General features: G+C 44.9%; 2 protein-coding genes across 3 annotated transcripts in view; one reads left to right on the forward strand and one right to left on the reverse strand.

Moving 5' to 3' along the window:
- Positions 1 to 14563, reverse strand: part of LOC127529239 (uncharacterized) — a 34437-nt gene extending 19874 nt beyond the window's left edge. The window contains exons 1-7 of one of the 2 annotated variants that reach the window (XM_051932294.1): positions 14432 to 14563; positions 9729 to 10504; positions 9576 to 9636; positions 7275 to 7415; positions 2462 to 3117; positions 1442 to 1670; positions 1166 to 1292 (exon numbers count right to left, since the gene is read on the reverse strand). In XM_051932294.1, coding sequence (XP_051788254.1) covers positions 1166 to 1292; positions 1442 to 1670; positions 2462 to 3117; positions 7275 to 7415; positions 9576 to 9636; positions 9729 to 10437 — 1923 coding nt within the window. In that variant the 5' untranslated portion in view covers positions 10438 to 10504; positions 14432 to 14563. Of the gene's footprint in view, positions 1 to 1165; positions 1293 to 1441; positions 1674 to 2461; positions 3118 to 7274; positions 7416 to 9575; positions 9637 to 9728; positions 10505 to 14431 lie in introns of both variants that reach the window. The other variant, XM_051932293.1, reaches the window with a different exon arrangement.
- The window catches only part of ntmt1 (N-terminal Xaa-Pro-Lys N-methyltransferase 1), a 46225-nt gene that overhangs the window by 3155 nt on the left and 25401 nt on the right, over positions 1 to 17669 (forward strand). The gene's annotated exons all lie outside the window — the stretch shown is intronic.

The raw sequence follows: 17669 nt of genomic DNA on the forward strand, positions 1-17669 counted from the left end.
ACAAGACAGACCACTTTAGAACCCAAACTTTTGACCCTAGGGGTCCCAGTAGTTTCTTATGTGCTACAGTTTTGATTCCAGTGCCATCTGCTGGGTCAGAGCAAGTATTACAATCCTACCCGATTGAAAACATTACTGTAAAAATGTCTTACACTATTTAACAAAATGACAATAAAAGGCACTAGAAAGAAAGAAAGAAAGAAAGAAAGAAAGAAAGAAAGAAAGAAAGAAAGATATATAAGGTAGTATATTATTTAAAGAAATGACAATAAAAGGCACTAGAAAGAAAGAAAGAAAGAAAGATATTTAAGGTAGTATATTATTTAAAGAAATGACAATAAAAGGCACTCTTCCTCCTTAATACAAGGACAGGTCTGTGTGTCTGGATGTCCATCCAATTGCTGTGTCATACCAACAGATGGCACACTGCAAACAGTTGTAGTACTGCATTTTATTACTACACATATTGGTGGCGCGCCATCTGTTGGAATGACAAATGCAATGCCCAGTTACACTATGGTTAAGGATAAGACCCAAATAATGACGACTGTTCATTAAGTCAATTCCAGGTACTTGGAGCTCCAGGGTAGAGGCTTTGGGCTACAGAGATACCAAACTCAATTAATCGGCAAACAAAGTGACATGGCAGAAAGAACAAGAAAGGTAACAACATCTGCTGAGCGTCAAGTAAATCGCAGCGGCTGATGATACAACAAAGAGCCCCATAAGAGGATGAAGAAGAGCAGCTCCATCTACTGAGCATCAAGTGCAGGACATAGAATACAAGAATAACAAAGACAGAGAAATGCATGGGACTGAAGGTATGCAAGTTTTTTCACTCGTTAAACATTGAAATATGTTGGCATTCCAAACCTCAAGTAAAAATGATTCTTTGCAAATGGAAAGATGAATATCATAAGATTATTATTTTTTCTTAAAGATTCAAATGTCATAACAACAGCAATCTGCAGCCCACATAATAAGCACAGATTTAAGGGTGCTGCGCACCAATAGGGGCTCAGGTTGCAGCCTTTGTGCTCCAGAAGAGGCCAGCCACAGCGGGCAAGGCCACAATGTCTCCTCCCACTTCCCAACGACAGGGCAAACAACTTGTCCGGCATCGTGAGCTTCTCTCCACCCCCCAAGTGTCCCCATAATCTCTTACTATCTCTATTGAATTCAGGTGGGCTGCCCTCATCTCGTCCTCTTGGGTGTCACTGTCATGGAAAGTTGGCTTTCTCTGAGGAGGAGCACACTTTATGGTCCGTCTTACTGAGTCTTGCTTGCCATTTCTGGGAAGAGAAATAAAGTCTGCATCATTTAAGAATATGAGGACCACCTGAGGGGCACTCTGGTCACCATGACCCAGTTAGACTATTTATGAATCCCCCAACACGCTGAACAATTTTTAAGCAAGAAGAGCACACACATCGAGACCCACCTCGGTGCTGGAGATGGGTTGTCTCTCACAAGGTAGGGCCGCTCCTTTCTTGTGATGTGCATGGTGCCCTCTGACACACCTGCCCGCAGGACAAAGCCAATGCTGTCAAAGTCAGTGCCCCTGCCCGGCCATTGCTCAGTAGCCTTTGGCGTCTGCATCCTCTTCACAGTGGCTTTCAACGTCCGCTTCACTTTGGTGTAGAACTGCATCAGGTCTGTCGAGTCCCTCTCTGCTACAGGATATAGGAGACTGATAAGCTGGGCACAGCATGCAGGTGACAACTAAGATACGCGTTACAATGTTTTTGTTTTTAATTATAAACATATTTTCTTACACAAATAGTATTGTTAATATGTATGTGAGATTGCTCATTGATCCAATGTCTAACTTGCATGTACTGGTGAGGGTGGCGTGGTGGCACAGTGCTTAGTGTTTCTGACTTACTGGCCCTGGGTTTGACACTGTGCAATGCTCTCCCCCTCTTCATGCCGGGGGGTTTCCTCGTCCTCCTCCTCCAGATTTTCTCCCACATCCCAAAGTGTGCAAGGTTGGTTACTTGGTGATTCCCCTTTGGGCACATATGGGCAAGAGTAGACCCCGTGATGGGCCAGCAGGGTGGGCCCCCTACCTTATACCAAGTGCTGCTGTAACCAACCCTAAGCTGGATTCAGCAGGTTTGGAAAGGTTTAAAAATGACCAGGATTTGCTGCCATCTTGTGCTCAGTGTTGGCGTGAAGGGCTCCGATGCTGGCTTACCATGGTGTTGCTCTCATGTGCTTCTCCCAGCCCACCATTGTCCAGACATGTAATTTCTATTTGGACTTGCACTGCCCACCAAGCCCCTGACCCCCCAGTGCTCGATTATCCTCAGTTTGTCCATCATCAGCTCAGATACTGACTTACCATGGAGTTACAGTCACGTGTTTCCTCGTACCCACCATGCCCACTTTTGCCTCTGGTCATTTTCCCCAGAGGTCTGTGCTGCCCAGCTGACCCCCCATGCCCAGCCCTGACACTCACCTTTCTTCAGTCGGCTCTGTACCGACAGCTGATTCTCCACAGGGTTGAACTCCAGGTATTTCTGGCCAAGGCCATTACGCTGTTCAGGCATCGCAAAGTTCCGGGGGGCACTGTTTGTTCTAACTTGGCCTGCCACCTTCACGCCTTTCAGACCCTCTTTGTCATCAGAGTCAGCTTTCAGGTTGGCTTGATCCATGGGGAGCTCTGCGGAGTGAGACCTGGAAGCACTTCTGCTCTTCTCATGGCAGGTCTCAGCACCTTTGTCCGGTGCCCCTTCCTGTCTCACTCTCTTCAGGACCCCAGGGGCTGGACCTTGTTGCCTGTGATCAGTGTTCGAAAGCTGTTGACATGGTGGCTCCCTGTCTCCATTGCCTCTGGCCATGCTGTGTGGGCCGTCCTTCTTATTGTTCACCACAGGGGTCTTTTCTATGACTTGGTTGACCTCACTGGCCAAAGGTGCACATTCTTTCCTTGCACACAAGAGATCTTCACAGCTGCCATCTGTGGTGGTCCTGCTCTGATGAAATCTTTCCCTGAAGCGGGATTCTACGTCCCATATGGACTCATCTCGGAATCGCACCCTGGATGGAACTCGGCCTTCTTTCGCTGTTTCGGGACGGCCAGGGGGCTTCAGTTGTCTTGGGGACTCCTTGAGTCTGAGGATGAAGAGGAGAGAAGAGAGGAGACATCTTAGCTGTGGTTTTATGCAAGAGGCTGGTTTACCAGTTCACTTTAATCTCTGAAGACACTGTTAAGAGGGAGCTGGGGGGCTAATGGGTAACAACTTTTAAGTAAAGGGGTCATTTTTTAGTTACAGGGCCCCTAAACTGTGGACTGGTCTGCCTGCTACTATAAGAGATGCCCCTGCGGTCCCAGGCTTCAAATCCCGGCTGAAGACTCACGATTTCAGTTTAGCACACCCTGACTAGAGCTGCTGATTAACTGTGCAGACTGCATCTCTGTTGTTAGTCATTAGCTCTTAAGCCTAAGGAATATCCATCCATCCATCCATTTTCCAACCCGCTGAATCCGAACACAGGGTCACGGGGGTCGGCTGGAGCCAATCCCAGCCAACACAGGGCACAAGGCAGGAAACAATCCCGGGCAGGGTGCCAACCCACCGCAGGACACACACAAACACACCCACACACCAAGCACACACTAAGGCCAATTTAGAATCGCCAATCCACCTAACCTGCATGTCTTTGGAATGTGGGAGGAAACCGGAGCGCCCGGAGGAAACCCACGCAGACACGGGCCTAAGGAATATGATCGTTAGAATTTGTTACTAACCATCACCTGTTCTGTTTCTCTTCTTGTGTCCAGCAGGGAGCATTAGCTGGACATCAGCTCCCTGGGAATGAGTTCTTTTGTAATTGCGTCGTGTTACATAACCCGAACCAATATAGCTATGATATACAAAGGCGATCCCCCTCCCTTAGTGAGACGACGGTAAGAAAACACATAGGAGAAATAACTTAGCATTGTTTAATGTCGGCTTACACTGCATAACAGACAACGGAAGCCAATGGCAATGACCCAGTTCGGTCATTTTTGCTGCTGCATTGGAGGAATTTTCAGGATCGGATGACGTTATCTGCCATCCGTCCATTGGCTTCAGTGTCCCAAGGCTTTATACTCTTTCTTCTTCACCTTCTTTAGGTGAATCATGCCATTCCAAATAAGGCAAAAGAGGATACAGTTTCATGATGACTAACAATAGTATACAACAGTCCTCAGTCTGACTGGCCGCTTCCCAGTTCTCTCTGTCTGTCTAATGCTTGCCTAGCAGTTCTATATGATGAGCCCCTGTGCTAAATCTGGTTCTGTGTCAACTGTGCATGTGAGGAGGAAAAGGCAGATTTATAAAATATATTTGCACAGAGCACAGTGACATATTAAACTTATGCTCTTATTACACTTCTCGGTACTCAAATGTGCCACTTGATGCCACTGCCCACCTGCCAAGTTGTTCTGCCTGCCTGCTCCATACTTCTAATATTTCCATCCATCCATCCATTGTCCAACCCGCTGAATCCGAACATAGGGTCATGGGGGTCTGCTGGAGCCAATCCCAGCCAACACAGGGCACAAGGCAGGAACCAATCCCGGGCAGGGTGCCAACCCACTGCAGGACACACACAAACACACACTTGGGCCAATTTAGAATCGCCAATCCACCTAACCTGCATGTCTTTGGACTGTGGGAGGAAACCCACGCAGACACTTGGAGAACATGCAAACTCCACGCAGGGAGGACCCGGGAAGCGAACCCAGGTCTCCCAACTGCAAGGCAGCAGCGCTACCCACTGCGCCACCGTGCCACCCCTCTAATATTTCTATTGTACTGTTATATTGTACTAGCCAACCCGCAGCATAGCATACGCCGCATAATTATTTATTGATGGGTGAACACTTCCTGAAAGACACAGTTGTCCAAATGGGGTGGGTTTAAGGATACGACTGTAGGTGAATGAAAAGATGGAACTCTGGAGAGAGGATAGCATACAATTGTCCGTGATTGACAATTGGAGGACTGCCGTCATACGCTGCACACAGTGATTCACATCCGCGACAAACATGCCTCTTCTTAGATGGTCCTGCCGCATCCACCCTTGTTCTCGAAGCATACACACCGCCTGGTCATGTGCCCGCTCGCAAGAGCAGCTCACGGAGACCCGCCCACCAACTCTAAGACCATGGCGTGTAAAACAGTTTGCGATGGTGGACGCGGCTGTGCGTCATAATCGAAAAGAATAATGAAAAGTCAGCGTGGCTCAGAGGTGCATGTGGAGTGTAGCAGAGACGAACGCAAATGACGCCCTGTGTTGCGAGTTGCTGCATCTGAGTTGGTGGGCGTGGCTCTGCGAGTTGTCGTCGTATCCAATGGTCTTAGAGTTGGTGGGCGTGGCTCCGTCCTGCGTGCTTCCATGGGTGTCTTGCTTGCGCTGGTGGCTGCTTAGTGAATTATATATATATATATATAGATATTGTGTTCTGTGTATTGTGTTGTATTGACCCCTTTTTTTTTTGACACCCACAGCACACCCAACCTTCCTGGAAAGGGGTCTCTCATATATATTGTGACAGACAGGAGCGCTACCGTCCCCTTGAACCCTCGGACAACACGTACTGATACCAGATAAAAGTCCAACAATGAATTTATTGTAATAAATATGTGCACAAAGCACCTCTACTCCACAATACTCAAACAATAATCAATACTCTAATCACAATCCTCCTACTCCCAGCAGCTCAGTCACCCTTTCCTCCCGACTCGGCTTAACTTTTTGGTGTTTCCCATAGTCCTTTTATATCTCTTGACCCGGAAGGGCTTCTTTCCCTCAAGTCACTTCCGGGTCAGACGCAAACTCCTTCTTTTCTTCAACCCGCAAGTACGTCATTTCTTCTGTCCCCGTGACTGGGAAGTACTTCCGGGTTATATGGAAAATACAAGTCCTTGAACCTCCCTGCAGCGTCCCCTGGCGGCCCCCACGGTATCCAGCAGGGCTGTGATGAAAGACTCCAAGTTCCGTGATGTCCTGCTGGAATCCGGGGCCCCTCCATGTTGCAGGGATGGCTCCATCTGGCAGCTTGGGGGTATTGGCCGGGATAAACTGTCGGCCATCCCTCACAATATATATTATTAGACAAATATAAATGAGAGACCTGTGTGTGTGTATGGAGCAGTCTGCTCTGCTCACGCTCAACCACAGCCACTAGATGGCGCATGTATGCGCTTTTAGATTTTTCGACGCTTGCCTGCACCTTAGTTCTCACTATGAAAGACGTGTGTGTGTGTGAGTGTGTGTGTGTGTGTGTCTGTGTGAGCAGGGACTGGAAGGTATCTTTGTTTTAAAATGCTGTATTTACGCTGCACATACACACCACGACTAAAAAATAAATCCAAGCATATTGGGCCTTCAAAGTTGCTGCTACAGTAAAATATTTTATTACTTGTAAACTTTAAAGGCCCCGTCACATGAGATGACTTTATATAATCTTAGCATGTCACTCCAACTGTCCCCGGGTTCGATTTTGTCATTTGTCAAAGGGATAGCTCTGTGCATGTGACAGCTGACAACCAATGAGCACTCAGCCGGAATTACAGTGAATAGAAGGCAGCGATGAGGATTGATGAACATGTTGGGGGGGGGTGGATTTGGACCTGACAAACGGGAGAGAAGTTCGCCCGCCTGACGTCACGTGTTTTATGTACTGCGACAGAATGGAAAAAAGAGAACAGAAAACAACACTGTAGCTGTTAACCCTTCATATACTTCCAGCTCTGCTATTGGCTGTCACATGCAGGGGTGCGCAGACCTGGGCTGGAAAGTCCCTAAATTTATCACGTAAACTGTAAAGTGATGAAGTCCTGTCTGCAAGTCTGACTAACCCCGAGACTGTAAGTGGCATGATGTGACTCCAGAGAGCCACCGTGTGCACCAGCTGACACACATGGCGCTGCCCGTGTTGGTGGCACCATGTAAATGACAGAATGAAACGTAGCCTTGAGGTGTTCCCCTGTCCAGATCCGGGGGGGTGGGGGGGTAAGGTTTACCAATGAGGATTTGAATGCCAGACAAACACAAGCAGCTGTAACCGAGCATTGCACCGGATAAGTGGAAGAGCGACAACAAAATGTTGGATTGGAACGCAGTGTGTGGTCTTCTGCTGCACAAGTGGGTCTGTGTGCAAAACTTGGTGGAGACACATTGAATGGTGCGGATTTGCATACCAGATAAACACCTTTACATATCAGACAGAGACAGCAAAACCTCCAAAAAAAGAAAAAAAAAAAAACGGTACTTACGGGGCGCTGTACTTCGGTGGGATCGGGATGGTGTGGTCCGCCTTTAGGGGGCCTGTCTTGCCTTCTTTATGATGGGCGAGTATGCCAGTGCGATGGACGAGTGGGGCTTGTGGCCTCGAGGCTGACGAAACAGTTGGGGGGCTGAAGGGGGGGGGGGAAGAAAAAAGAAAACTGGAGCAGCAGCAGCAAATGAATGCGATATAGCGCCTTTACTCTAAAAGGGGTTACACACATTTAAAAACATGTCAGATACAAATACAGCAGGCAAATGGCAAATCTGAAAATCCCAACGCTTATCTTCTATGCTCAGACAGTCGTAACCTGGATGTTTAAGATTAAAGAATATTGATTTCATCTCTCTTGTATAGTGCCTTTCACTTTCCAGATTATCATAAAAGCGCTGAACAAGTGTTAGGTGCTTTTATCTGCAGGCACTTTACTGACCAAATGTAATGTTATATAGTGCCTTTCAGCAGAGGCTTTCCTGGTCCAGTGTCATCTTATATAGCGCCTTTCATAACTAAAACTACCAGAAAGCCTCCAGATTACCTGCAGACACTCTACCAATCAACACTCTTCTTATATGGTGCCTTTCATTATCAGCACTGCCTGCTAGCACCGGAATCATCAGCAAATGCTTAACCAATCAATCTTCATCTTCTACAGTATAGCGCCTTTCAGCCTACTCAGTCTTCATCTTGTGTGTTGCCTCTCTTCACTAAGACAGGCCAGAAAGCCTCCAGATTATCTGCAGGCACTTTACTGCCCAAATGTAATCTTATATAGTGCCTTTCAGCAGAGGCTTCCCTGGTAAATCTTCATCATATATAGCGCCTTTCATAACTAAGACTACCAGAAAGCCTCCATATTATCTGCAGGCACTGAACAAACATAATGTTATATAGCGCCTTTCACCAGAGACTTCCCTGGTCAATTTTCCATATTATATAGCGCCTTTCATCAGAGGCTTCCCTGGTCAATCTTCCATATTATATAGCGCCTTTCATCAGAGACTTCCCTGGTCAATCCTCATCTTATATAGCGCCTTTCATAACTAAGACTACCAGAAAGCCTCCATATTATCTGCAGGCACTGAACAAACATAATGTTATATAGCGCCTTTCACCAGAGACTTCCCTGGTCAATTTTCCATATTATATAGCGCCTTTCATCAGAGGCTTCCCTGGTCAATCTTCCATATTATATAGCGCCTTTCATCAGAGACTTCCCTGGTCAATCCTCATCTTATATAGCGCCTTTCATAACTAAGACTACCAGAAAGCCTCCATATTATCTGCAGGCACTGAACAAACGTAATGTTATATAGCACCTTTCAGCAGAGGCTTCCCTGGCCAATCTCCATATTATATAGCACCTTTCATCAGAGGCTTCCCTGGTCAATCTTCCATATTATATAGCGCCTTTCATCAGAGACTTCCCTGGTCAATCCTCATCTTATATAGCGCCTTTCATAACTAAGACTACCAGAAAGCCTCCATATTATCTGCAGGCACTGAACAAACATAATTTTATATAGCGCCTTTCACCAGAGACTTCCCTGGTCAATCTTCCATATTATATAGCGCCTTTCATCAGAGGCTTCCCTGGTCAATCTTCCATATTATATAGCGCCTTTCATCAGAGGCTTCCCTGGTCAATCTTCCATATTATATAGCGCCTTTCATCAGAGACTTCCCTGGTCAATCCTCATCTTATATAGCGCCTTTCATAACTAAGACTACCAGAAAGCCTCCATATTATCTGCAGGCACTGAACAAACGTAATGTTATATAGCGCCTTTCAGCAGAGGCTTCCCTGGCCAATCTCCATATTATATAGCACCTTTCATAACTAAGACTACTAGAAAGCCTCCAGATTACCTGTAGGCACTTTTCTGACCAAACGTAATCTTATATAGCGCCTTTCAGCAGAGGCTTCCCTGGTCAATCTTCATCATATATAGCACCTTTCATAACTAAGACTACTAGAAAGCCTCCATATTATCTGCAGGCACTGAACAAACATAGTGTTATATAGCGCCTTTCACCAGAGGCTTCCCCAGTCAATTGTCCATATTATATAGCGCCTTTCATTAGTAACACTACCAAGATAGCATCAGGATTGTCACACCAGCTAAGCTGGTCATCGAGTTTCTCCCCGTCGATGTGTGATTAAGAATCTTTCAACCTTCAGGCTGACCTTGCCAGCCCCCCCAAGAGAAGCAGCGGCCATTGATTATTCAATTACATGAAAGGTCAGCGGCTCATTAGGGGAAATGTCAAGCGGCTGCCCCCTGATTACCTGGACGCTGGGAAGCCCATGGAGATCCCTGAGTCGGCATCGCTGTCGGAGGCTGACAGTCCTGCACAGAAACAGAAGACGAGAAGAAGACCCTCAGTGACTGCAAATGAACATCAGCAAAGCGCCACTAAAGTGCAATGAAGCTCTGCTTACGGCTGGTGCTGCCCGGCTCCACGCTCTGACCACCTGGTGCCTCTTGAAGCTCCAGCTTAGGCTTGCTGGGCAGCAGCTCAGAGGTCCTGAAGCCCACAATCCTCACCAAGGACCTCGGGGATGAGGGGTCCTCCACCTCTTTGGGAGGCTGGACGGTGGCTCCTGAACTCTTTGGCTGGGCTGAACTTGGCTCCGGACTCCTAGGCTGGGTGGGAGGATGAGGCTTGACCAGTGGACTGTCCGGGGTCCTGGCAGCTGGACCAGTGTTGAGATACAGCCTGCGTCGTAGTGCCGCCCGGTTCTGTTCAACCTGGGTGGTCAGGGTGGGCAGCTTGAGCTGCCTGCTGCTGCCTTTGGTGTCTTCCTGGAGGACTGGTGCCACAATGCGGTTCTTAACAATAACGTGAGGTCGGGCACTGGCCTTGGATACCTGTGACCATCTGCTGCTACTGCTGTCCACCCGGTGAAGGATGTCCCGACCTTGTCGAGAATCTGGAGTTGTGGGGGAGCCACTGGGACTGGGGAGGATTCCAGGATGGAGAAGTGGCCTCTGCTCCAGGTGGGGCAGCTTCTTTAGAGGGGCAACGGCCTCCTCACGGCCCAGGCCTCCAGCCAAGGCAAATGTGTTGGGGTACTTCCTGCGGAGCTCGCTGTAGAAGCCATTAAAACGGGCCTCACGTTGGTAGGTTGGCACCACATCCAGAATCATGATGGCCCCTGGTCTGTGCTACTAGGAAGTGGGAGTCATTCCTGGGAATCTCCTAACCTTATGGGACCTGGAATGGGACAAGAGCACAGGTTACAGGCCTGACAATTGGGGGCGACCTGTCAGACACCATGAACCAGACCACCTTCTAAAACTCACAATAGTCGGCGGACCACAGTGAAGGATCTCCTGCTTGGAAACCAAATGTGAGCCTCGGGCAGTAGAGCAGAGGTAAGGGGACAAGAAGGACAGAGCTGGAGAGGAGACGTGCCTGCCAGGGCAAAGGACAAACTTGGTGTGTGTGTGAGTGTGTGAGAGTGTGTGTGTGTGTGTGTGTGCAGACGTGGTTGTGACGTACAAACTGGGCCAACAAAACATGGCAAATGTGAGGAGAGGCAGGCCAAAGACAGACCGCCATTGACCACGGGCCAACACAGAGTTCAAATGACCACCGAGGGGCAGGAGCCTGGAGGGAGAGCAGCAGGGCAGGAGAGCTCACCGGGTCAAATATGGAGGAGCCAGTGGGACTAGAGAGCAAGCTAGAAAGAAAGAAAGAAAGAAAGAAAGAAAGAAAGAAAGAAAGAAAGAAAGAAAGAAAGAAAGAAAGAAAGACATTACTGTAAAAATGTGTACCATTATTTAGCAAAAAAAACAATAAATGCACTATATATAAATACAGAAACCCGTAAGTATAAAAATGTATTTATACTATTTAAGCAAATGACAATAAAAGGTACTATATATAAAGAAAGTAATAAATCCATTACTTTATACATAGCATTAAGGAAATGACAACAAAAGAAACCACACAGAAAGAAATCACAATACCATAAAATGTGTTACAGTATTTAACAAAATGACAATAAAATGCACTAAAAAGAAAGAAAGAAAGAAAGAAAGAAAGAAAGAAAGAAAGAAAGAAAGAAAAATATAGATATGTATTTATACTATTTAAAGAAATAGCAATAAAAGGCACTATATAAAAAAGAAACAAACAAACCCATTAGTGTAGAAATAAACTTAAGGATATGACAATGAAAGGAACTGTAGAGGAAGACAAAAAACCCATTACTGCAAAATGTGTTACCATATTTAATGAAATAACCATAAAAGGCACTATCTAGAAACATAATTAAAGACTACTGTAAAAATGTGTTACACTATTTAACAAAATGACAATAAAAGGCTCTACATTGAAAGAAAGAAAGAAAGAAAGAAAGAAAGAAAGAAAGAAAGAAAGAAAGAAAGAAAGAAAGAAAACCCCATAACAAAAATGTATTATACTATTTAAGAAAATGACAATAAAAGGCACTATTCCACCTTAATAAAAGGACAAGTGTCCGGGTGTCTTCCCAGTTGCTGTGTCCTTCTCATTCCAACAGATGGCGCATCACAAACATTTGCATTACTGCATTTTATTACTACACGTGTTTGTGATGCGTCATCTGTTGGAATGACAAATGCAATGCGTTTTATTTCTACATCCATCCATCCATTTTCCAAACCGCTGAATCTGAACACAGGGTCACGGGGGTCTGCTGGAGCCAATCCCAGCCAACACAGGGCACAAGGCAGGAAACAATCCTGGGCAGAGTGCCAACCCACCGCAGGACACACACAAACACACCCACACACCAAGCACACACTAGGGCCAATTTAGAATCGCCAATCCATGTCTTTGGAATGTGGGAGGAAACCGGAGCACCCGGAGGAAACCCACACAGACACGGGGAGAACATGCAAACTCCATGCAGGGAGGACCCGGGAATCGAACCCAGGTCCCCAGATCTCCCAACTGCGAGGCAACAGCGCTACCCACTGCGCCACCGTGCCGCCTTTATTTCTACATGCAATACAAAATACATTCCAGTAGATACTGCACTGAAAACATTAACGCTGGGGTCCACGATGATTACTTTTATTTTAGCCCATCTTTGATGGGTATCACAATAAGTATATATATATAAATAGATAAATAAATAGACCCATTACTATAAAAATGGAATTAAGTAATGACAATTAAAAGCGCTGAACAGAAAGTAAGAATCACAATACTATAAAATGTGTTACAGTATTTAATGAAATAAACAAAAAAAGGCACTACTGTATAGAGAAAGACTACTCTAAAAATGTGTTGTATGATTTAACAAAATAACAAAAGGGCGCTGCACAGAAAGAATGAAAAAACAAAATCTCACAAGTATTAAGATGTATTTATACTATTTAAGGAAATGGCCATAAAAGGCACTAAACTGTATAAGAAAGAAACAAACAAATCCATTTCAGTAGAAAATGATTAAGGACATGGAACTACACAGGAAGAGAGAAACACAATGCTAAAAAATGTGTTATATTTATTGAAGTAATAAAATGGCACTGTATAGAAAGAGAATAAAAATATATTACAATAAAATCTCTCTTACAATTTACATACTGACAGTAAAAGGCGCTATATACAGTAAAAGAAATGAAAGAAAGAAACATGTAACTGTGACAATACACTACAATATGAGACCTCTTTCTTTTTTCCTATATTGTGCCTTTCATTGTGACACCAATGGCTTTCTTTCAGTATATGTCCTTGAAATAATTTTTTTGTGGTTGTCTTTCTTTCTTTCTATTTCCAGATGCAGCATCTGGCACAAGGCAGAAACACAATCTGAATGGGATGCCAACCACTTGCAAACAGTAACATTTTCAAACCTACTCGATCCAGTTTAAGGTCACAGGGTGCCAGATGGCATCCCGGGGGCACTGGGCATAAGGTGAGACCCAACCCTGGACAGGGTGCCACCAGTTATTTTTGAAACACAGCACATTCTCTGAAGGTCTTTGGACACTGAGCCTACCCCATCAGCAGCTTTTTACAAGGCAGGAAAGAACCCTGAAATGGATGCCAGTCAGTTGCACTCCCAGACCTGCTTAATCCACTTCAGGGTCACTATAGACTAAAGCCTATGCTGTCAGCGTCAGGTGCAGGACATGAGACGACCCTAGACAGGATGCCAGTCATTTCAAAATTTATAACATCATCATTAACATGCATAGTCCAGCTCAAGGTCCGTAGGGGCATCAGCCAATCTGAACAGCAGTAGATTCAAGGCAGCAACCCACACTGGGCTGGATGTCAGTCGTTTGTAAATAAGTGACATACTCGGCTCTTCTGATGCCACTTCAAGGCTGAGGCAGAACTAGAGGCTACGCTGCTAGGGCTGCAAGACGGCAATCAGTCCTGAGGAGAACGCCAGTCATTTCCAGATGGATATCCTCAAACCTGCAGCCTATCCCAGCAGCATCTGGCACAAGGCAGGAACCAAATTGAAACGGGGTCTCAGGCACTTCTAAATGATAACGTTTTCAAACAGGTTGCAATCCATTTCAAAATCACAAGGTACCTGGACTTATCCCATGAGCATCGGGTACAACTGTGGACTGGACTGGACTTGACCGACCACCACATAACCCAACAGGCACGTTTTTGAGACACGCATTGCCCTGACGGTGGCCAGGCTTTGACTTTGGAGTGTGCGTCCTCAAATATCATTCAGCCACATTTTAGTTTATATAGCACCTTGCAGGTCAAGCATTCGAAATGGAACAACACAAGTCAAAAACGAACGAGTACTGCAGTGCCAAAAAATTAAAAACTAAATCCAGTCGGTCAGATACAAGCTAGCAAGAAATGAGAAGGTCGCCTCAGTTTTAGGCGACAAAAAAGAGACCACTCATAAAAACCGAGAGGGGCATTTAAAGATGCAAACAGGGGCACGCCAGCAACAGTACGCCCATAAAAATATCAAATACAGGATGGCACTAACCTACAATCCACATTATGGGGTTACCCAAAAACAAGCGGCAACCTTTCACCCACCCCAGACTTCTCAAGACCCTCACCCACAACTTCACTGACCCACAAAGACACGCGGTCACCCGAACCCACTCAATGACTACCACAGCTCGGACGGGACAACCGTCGCCAGTTCGTGCACGCGTTCACCTGGTCATCGTGCGAACAGGAGCGGGACATCATTCAGGTGACCATGTCCGACGACGCCGCGCCCAACTCTTTCCTCTCCAAACTTTTTTGATCGGCAGTTAGGCTGGGTGGGATTGTTGCATTTGGCTGTCATGGTTTCAGAAACTCAGGTGCGCTCTCTTAAAGGGCCAGGCGAACGAGACAGAAGAAGCCTGAGGGTTAATGACGGTCCTGGTAGCGCTTCAGATTGTCAAAGTGACCGGCAATGATTAACCAGAAAAATGAAACACCGGAACAAGCCCGTACAGTCCGCGCTGTGTTTTCTGTGCCGTCCTGGGACACGAAAGTCAGCGTTCGGGTCCGCGGCGTCAGCTCGGAAATGTTCGGCAATCGCGTCTGATACGAAGCTCTGGCGCCCTTTCGTGTACATTCAACTGTATTACGAATGGTTTAGTTTATATATATATATATATGTATATATATATATACTGTATTTTAAACACACATACAGTGGGAATAGAAAAGAATCTCCCCCTTCGAAATATTCCCATTTTATTTGCTTTACAGCCTTAAATGAAAACACACAAACCAATATTTTTCCAGTTTTACTTACTCGAAGCAATCTCTAACATCCAAGTGAAAAATATCACAGCTACAGTTCAGAAAAATTATAAAAAATCAAAAACAAGACATACTGAGAATAACAAAGGATCTAATGTCAATATTTTGTTGACCCACCTTTTGCTTTAATGCCAGCCTTGAGTCTGTTGGGATTTTTCTCCATCGGCTTTGCCCACCTAAATTGAGTAATATTTAAGGACCCCCCCCCCCCCCCCCCCCTTCTTTACAGAACTGTTCAAGTTCGGTCAAATTGGATGATGAGCGCTGGTGGTCTGCTATCTTCAAATCCTTCCACAGATTTACACTGTGATTTAGGTCTGGGCTGTGACTGGGCCACACCAGGACATTCACTTTTTACTGTGTGCTCAATGTTGCTGTGTGTTTCATTTCGTTGTCATGTTGAAAGGTGAACTTTCTGCCCATCTTCAACTTTCTGGCAGAGAGTAGCAGGTTTTCCTCAAGAATTTGATGGTATTTTGTCCCATCCATTTTTCCTTCTACCCTAATGAGAGCCCCAGGCCCCCCACAACAGGATGCTACCCCCTCCTTGCTTTACTGTTGGTATGGTGTGTTGTGGATGGTAAGCTGCATTGGTGTACCGTTTGGTATTGAGGCCAAATAGTTCGATTTTGGTCTCATCTGACCAGAAGACCTTTTCCCAGTTGGCATCAGAATCTTCAAGGTGCATTCTAGCAAAGTTCAAACGAGCCTTAATGTGGCCTTTCTTGAGAAGTGCGACCCTCCTGAACAAGCCACAATTGTGGAGCGCTTGTCAAATTGTTGTCACATCCACACAATGACCACTCTTTGTCATCAAATCCTGTAACTCCTTCAAAGTGGTCATTGGCCTCTTGGTAGCCTCTCTTACCAGTTTCCTCCTTGCTCATCCATCCAGTTTGGAGGGACGGCCGGATCCAGGGAGGGTCCTAGTCGTACCAAACACTTCTTTATTATGGACTTTACTGTGCTCCTCAGGACTGATAAAGCCTTTGAGATTTTTTTGTCTCCATCTCCTGCCTTATGTCTGTCCACATCTCTATTCCTGAGATCTTCTGAAAGTGGTCTGCCACCCGTAGTCAGTTGCACTACCAAGCGAGGGAATGAACGCTCCTGGAACAGCTTCACTAATCCCACTCATTACAATTTATCACAAGTGGAAGGAAGCCAGTAACCGCAATGGAAATGGTGGGCACTGACACCTGATTGAGTTTAGGAGTTTGGGGGGGAATCCTTTATTAATCTCAGGATTTCTTGTTTTTTATTCTTTTAAATTCTTCTGATCTATCTATCTATCTATCTATCTATCTATCTATCTATCTATCTATCTATCTATCGAGTGGGTGCACTGCTGCCTCACAACAAGGAAACCAGGATTCACATTCTGGGTGTAATAGTTGTACATTTATTTCTTTATTTTCTACTTAAATTCCCTTTTTTGTCATTTTTGTTTAAATTCAAGTATTTTTCAGATGTGTATCATGTTTATTCATGATCCCTTTCTATTATGTACTTTAATTTTGTGTTGTTACATCTTCCCCTGTGTTAGGAAAATATAGGAGTCTCAAAAAAGGCACGAAAAGTCCCTCAAAACACTTTCACAAATGGCCACTAGAGGGGGATATACCTCCAAACCAAGAATAGATAGATAGATAGATAGATAGATAGATAGATAGATAGATAGATAGATAGATAGATAGATAGATAGATATGTGAAAGGCACTATATGATAGATAGATAGATAGATAGATAGATAGATAGATAGATAGATAGATAACGTGAAAGGCACTATATAACAGATGATATAGTCTAACAAAGTACACTGTCCTTCAGTTCTGATTTTATTAATAATTGTATTTTCATGACTAACTTCTATAAACAGAGAAACCTAACCTCACGTGACAAATAAAACATAACAGAGTTCGATGTGTTTTTATTGTTTCCCAAAAAGTAAGTAAATGTCCAGAGACTAATAGTCAATCAGAGTGATTATTAAAGAGTAGTTTTTAAATGTATGTTAATTATCAGTATTCTATTGAATATGATTTGTATGTCTTGTTTATAGTTTCACAGTCGTTGTTTTTTTAATTGTACGCTGTTCCTTCTGATGGGTCATAGTGCAATATTTTTGTTTCCTACGTGTATACCTTACATTTATTTAAACTAACTTGTATCTGCTAAGTTTCTGAAATCTGCACAGGTTCCTCTGTAAGAATTCTCCCGACTTTCCATCCCCTAGTTTGGTGACATATGTTTTCCAACTTGCTAGTAATATTTTTTTTTACCATGATCATTTATACAACCAGTATGATGTGGAGTCGATCAAATGGCGTTGGAACAGCTGAATCAGGTAAGTTGATTTGTGATTTCATAAAATAACGATCACGGGGCCGGAGAGCGGGCGTGCAGTTCGCACTTCCCCGTACTCGGTAGGCCTATATGTCACAATACCATTACTACTGCCACCTACCTCGCCCCGTCTCTTTCTATGATTTTGTCAATACACCACCTTAAGAAACCAAACAAACTAAGTCGTTGTTTTCTCAAAACATACAACACTAAAACAAAACTAGTCGTGTCGTTTGGAAATATTTTAATTTTATCTTTTATACATCAAAAAGCTGGACACCTCTAAAGGTTT

Source organism: Erpetoichthys calabaricus, chromosome 9, assembly GCF_900747795.2.
Source record: "Erpetoichthys calabaricus chromosome 9, fErpCal1.3, whole genome shotgun sequence".
NCBI lineage: Eukaryota > Metazoa > Chordata > Cladistia > Polypteriformes > Polypteridae > Erpetoichthys > Erpetoichthys calabaricus.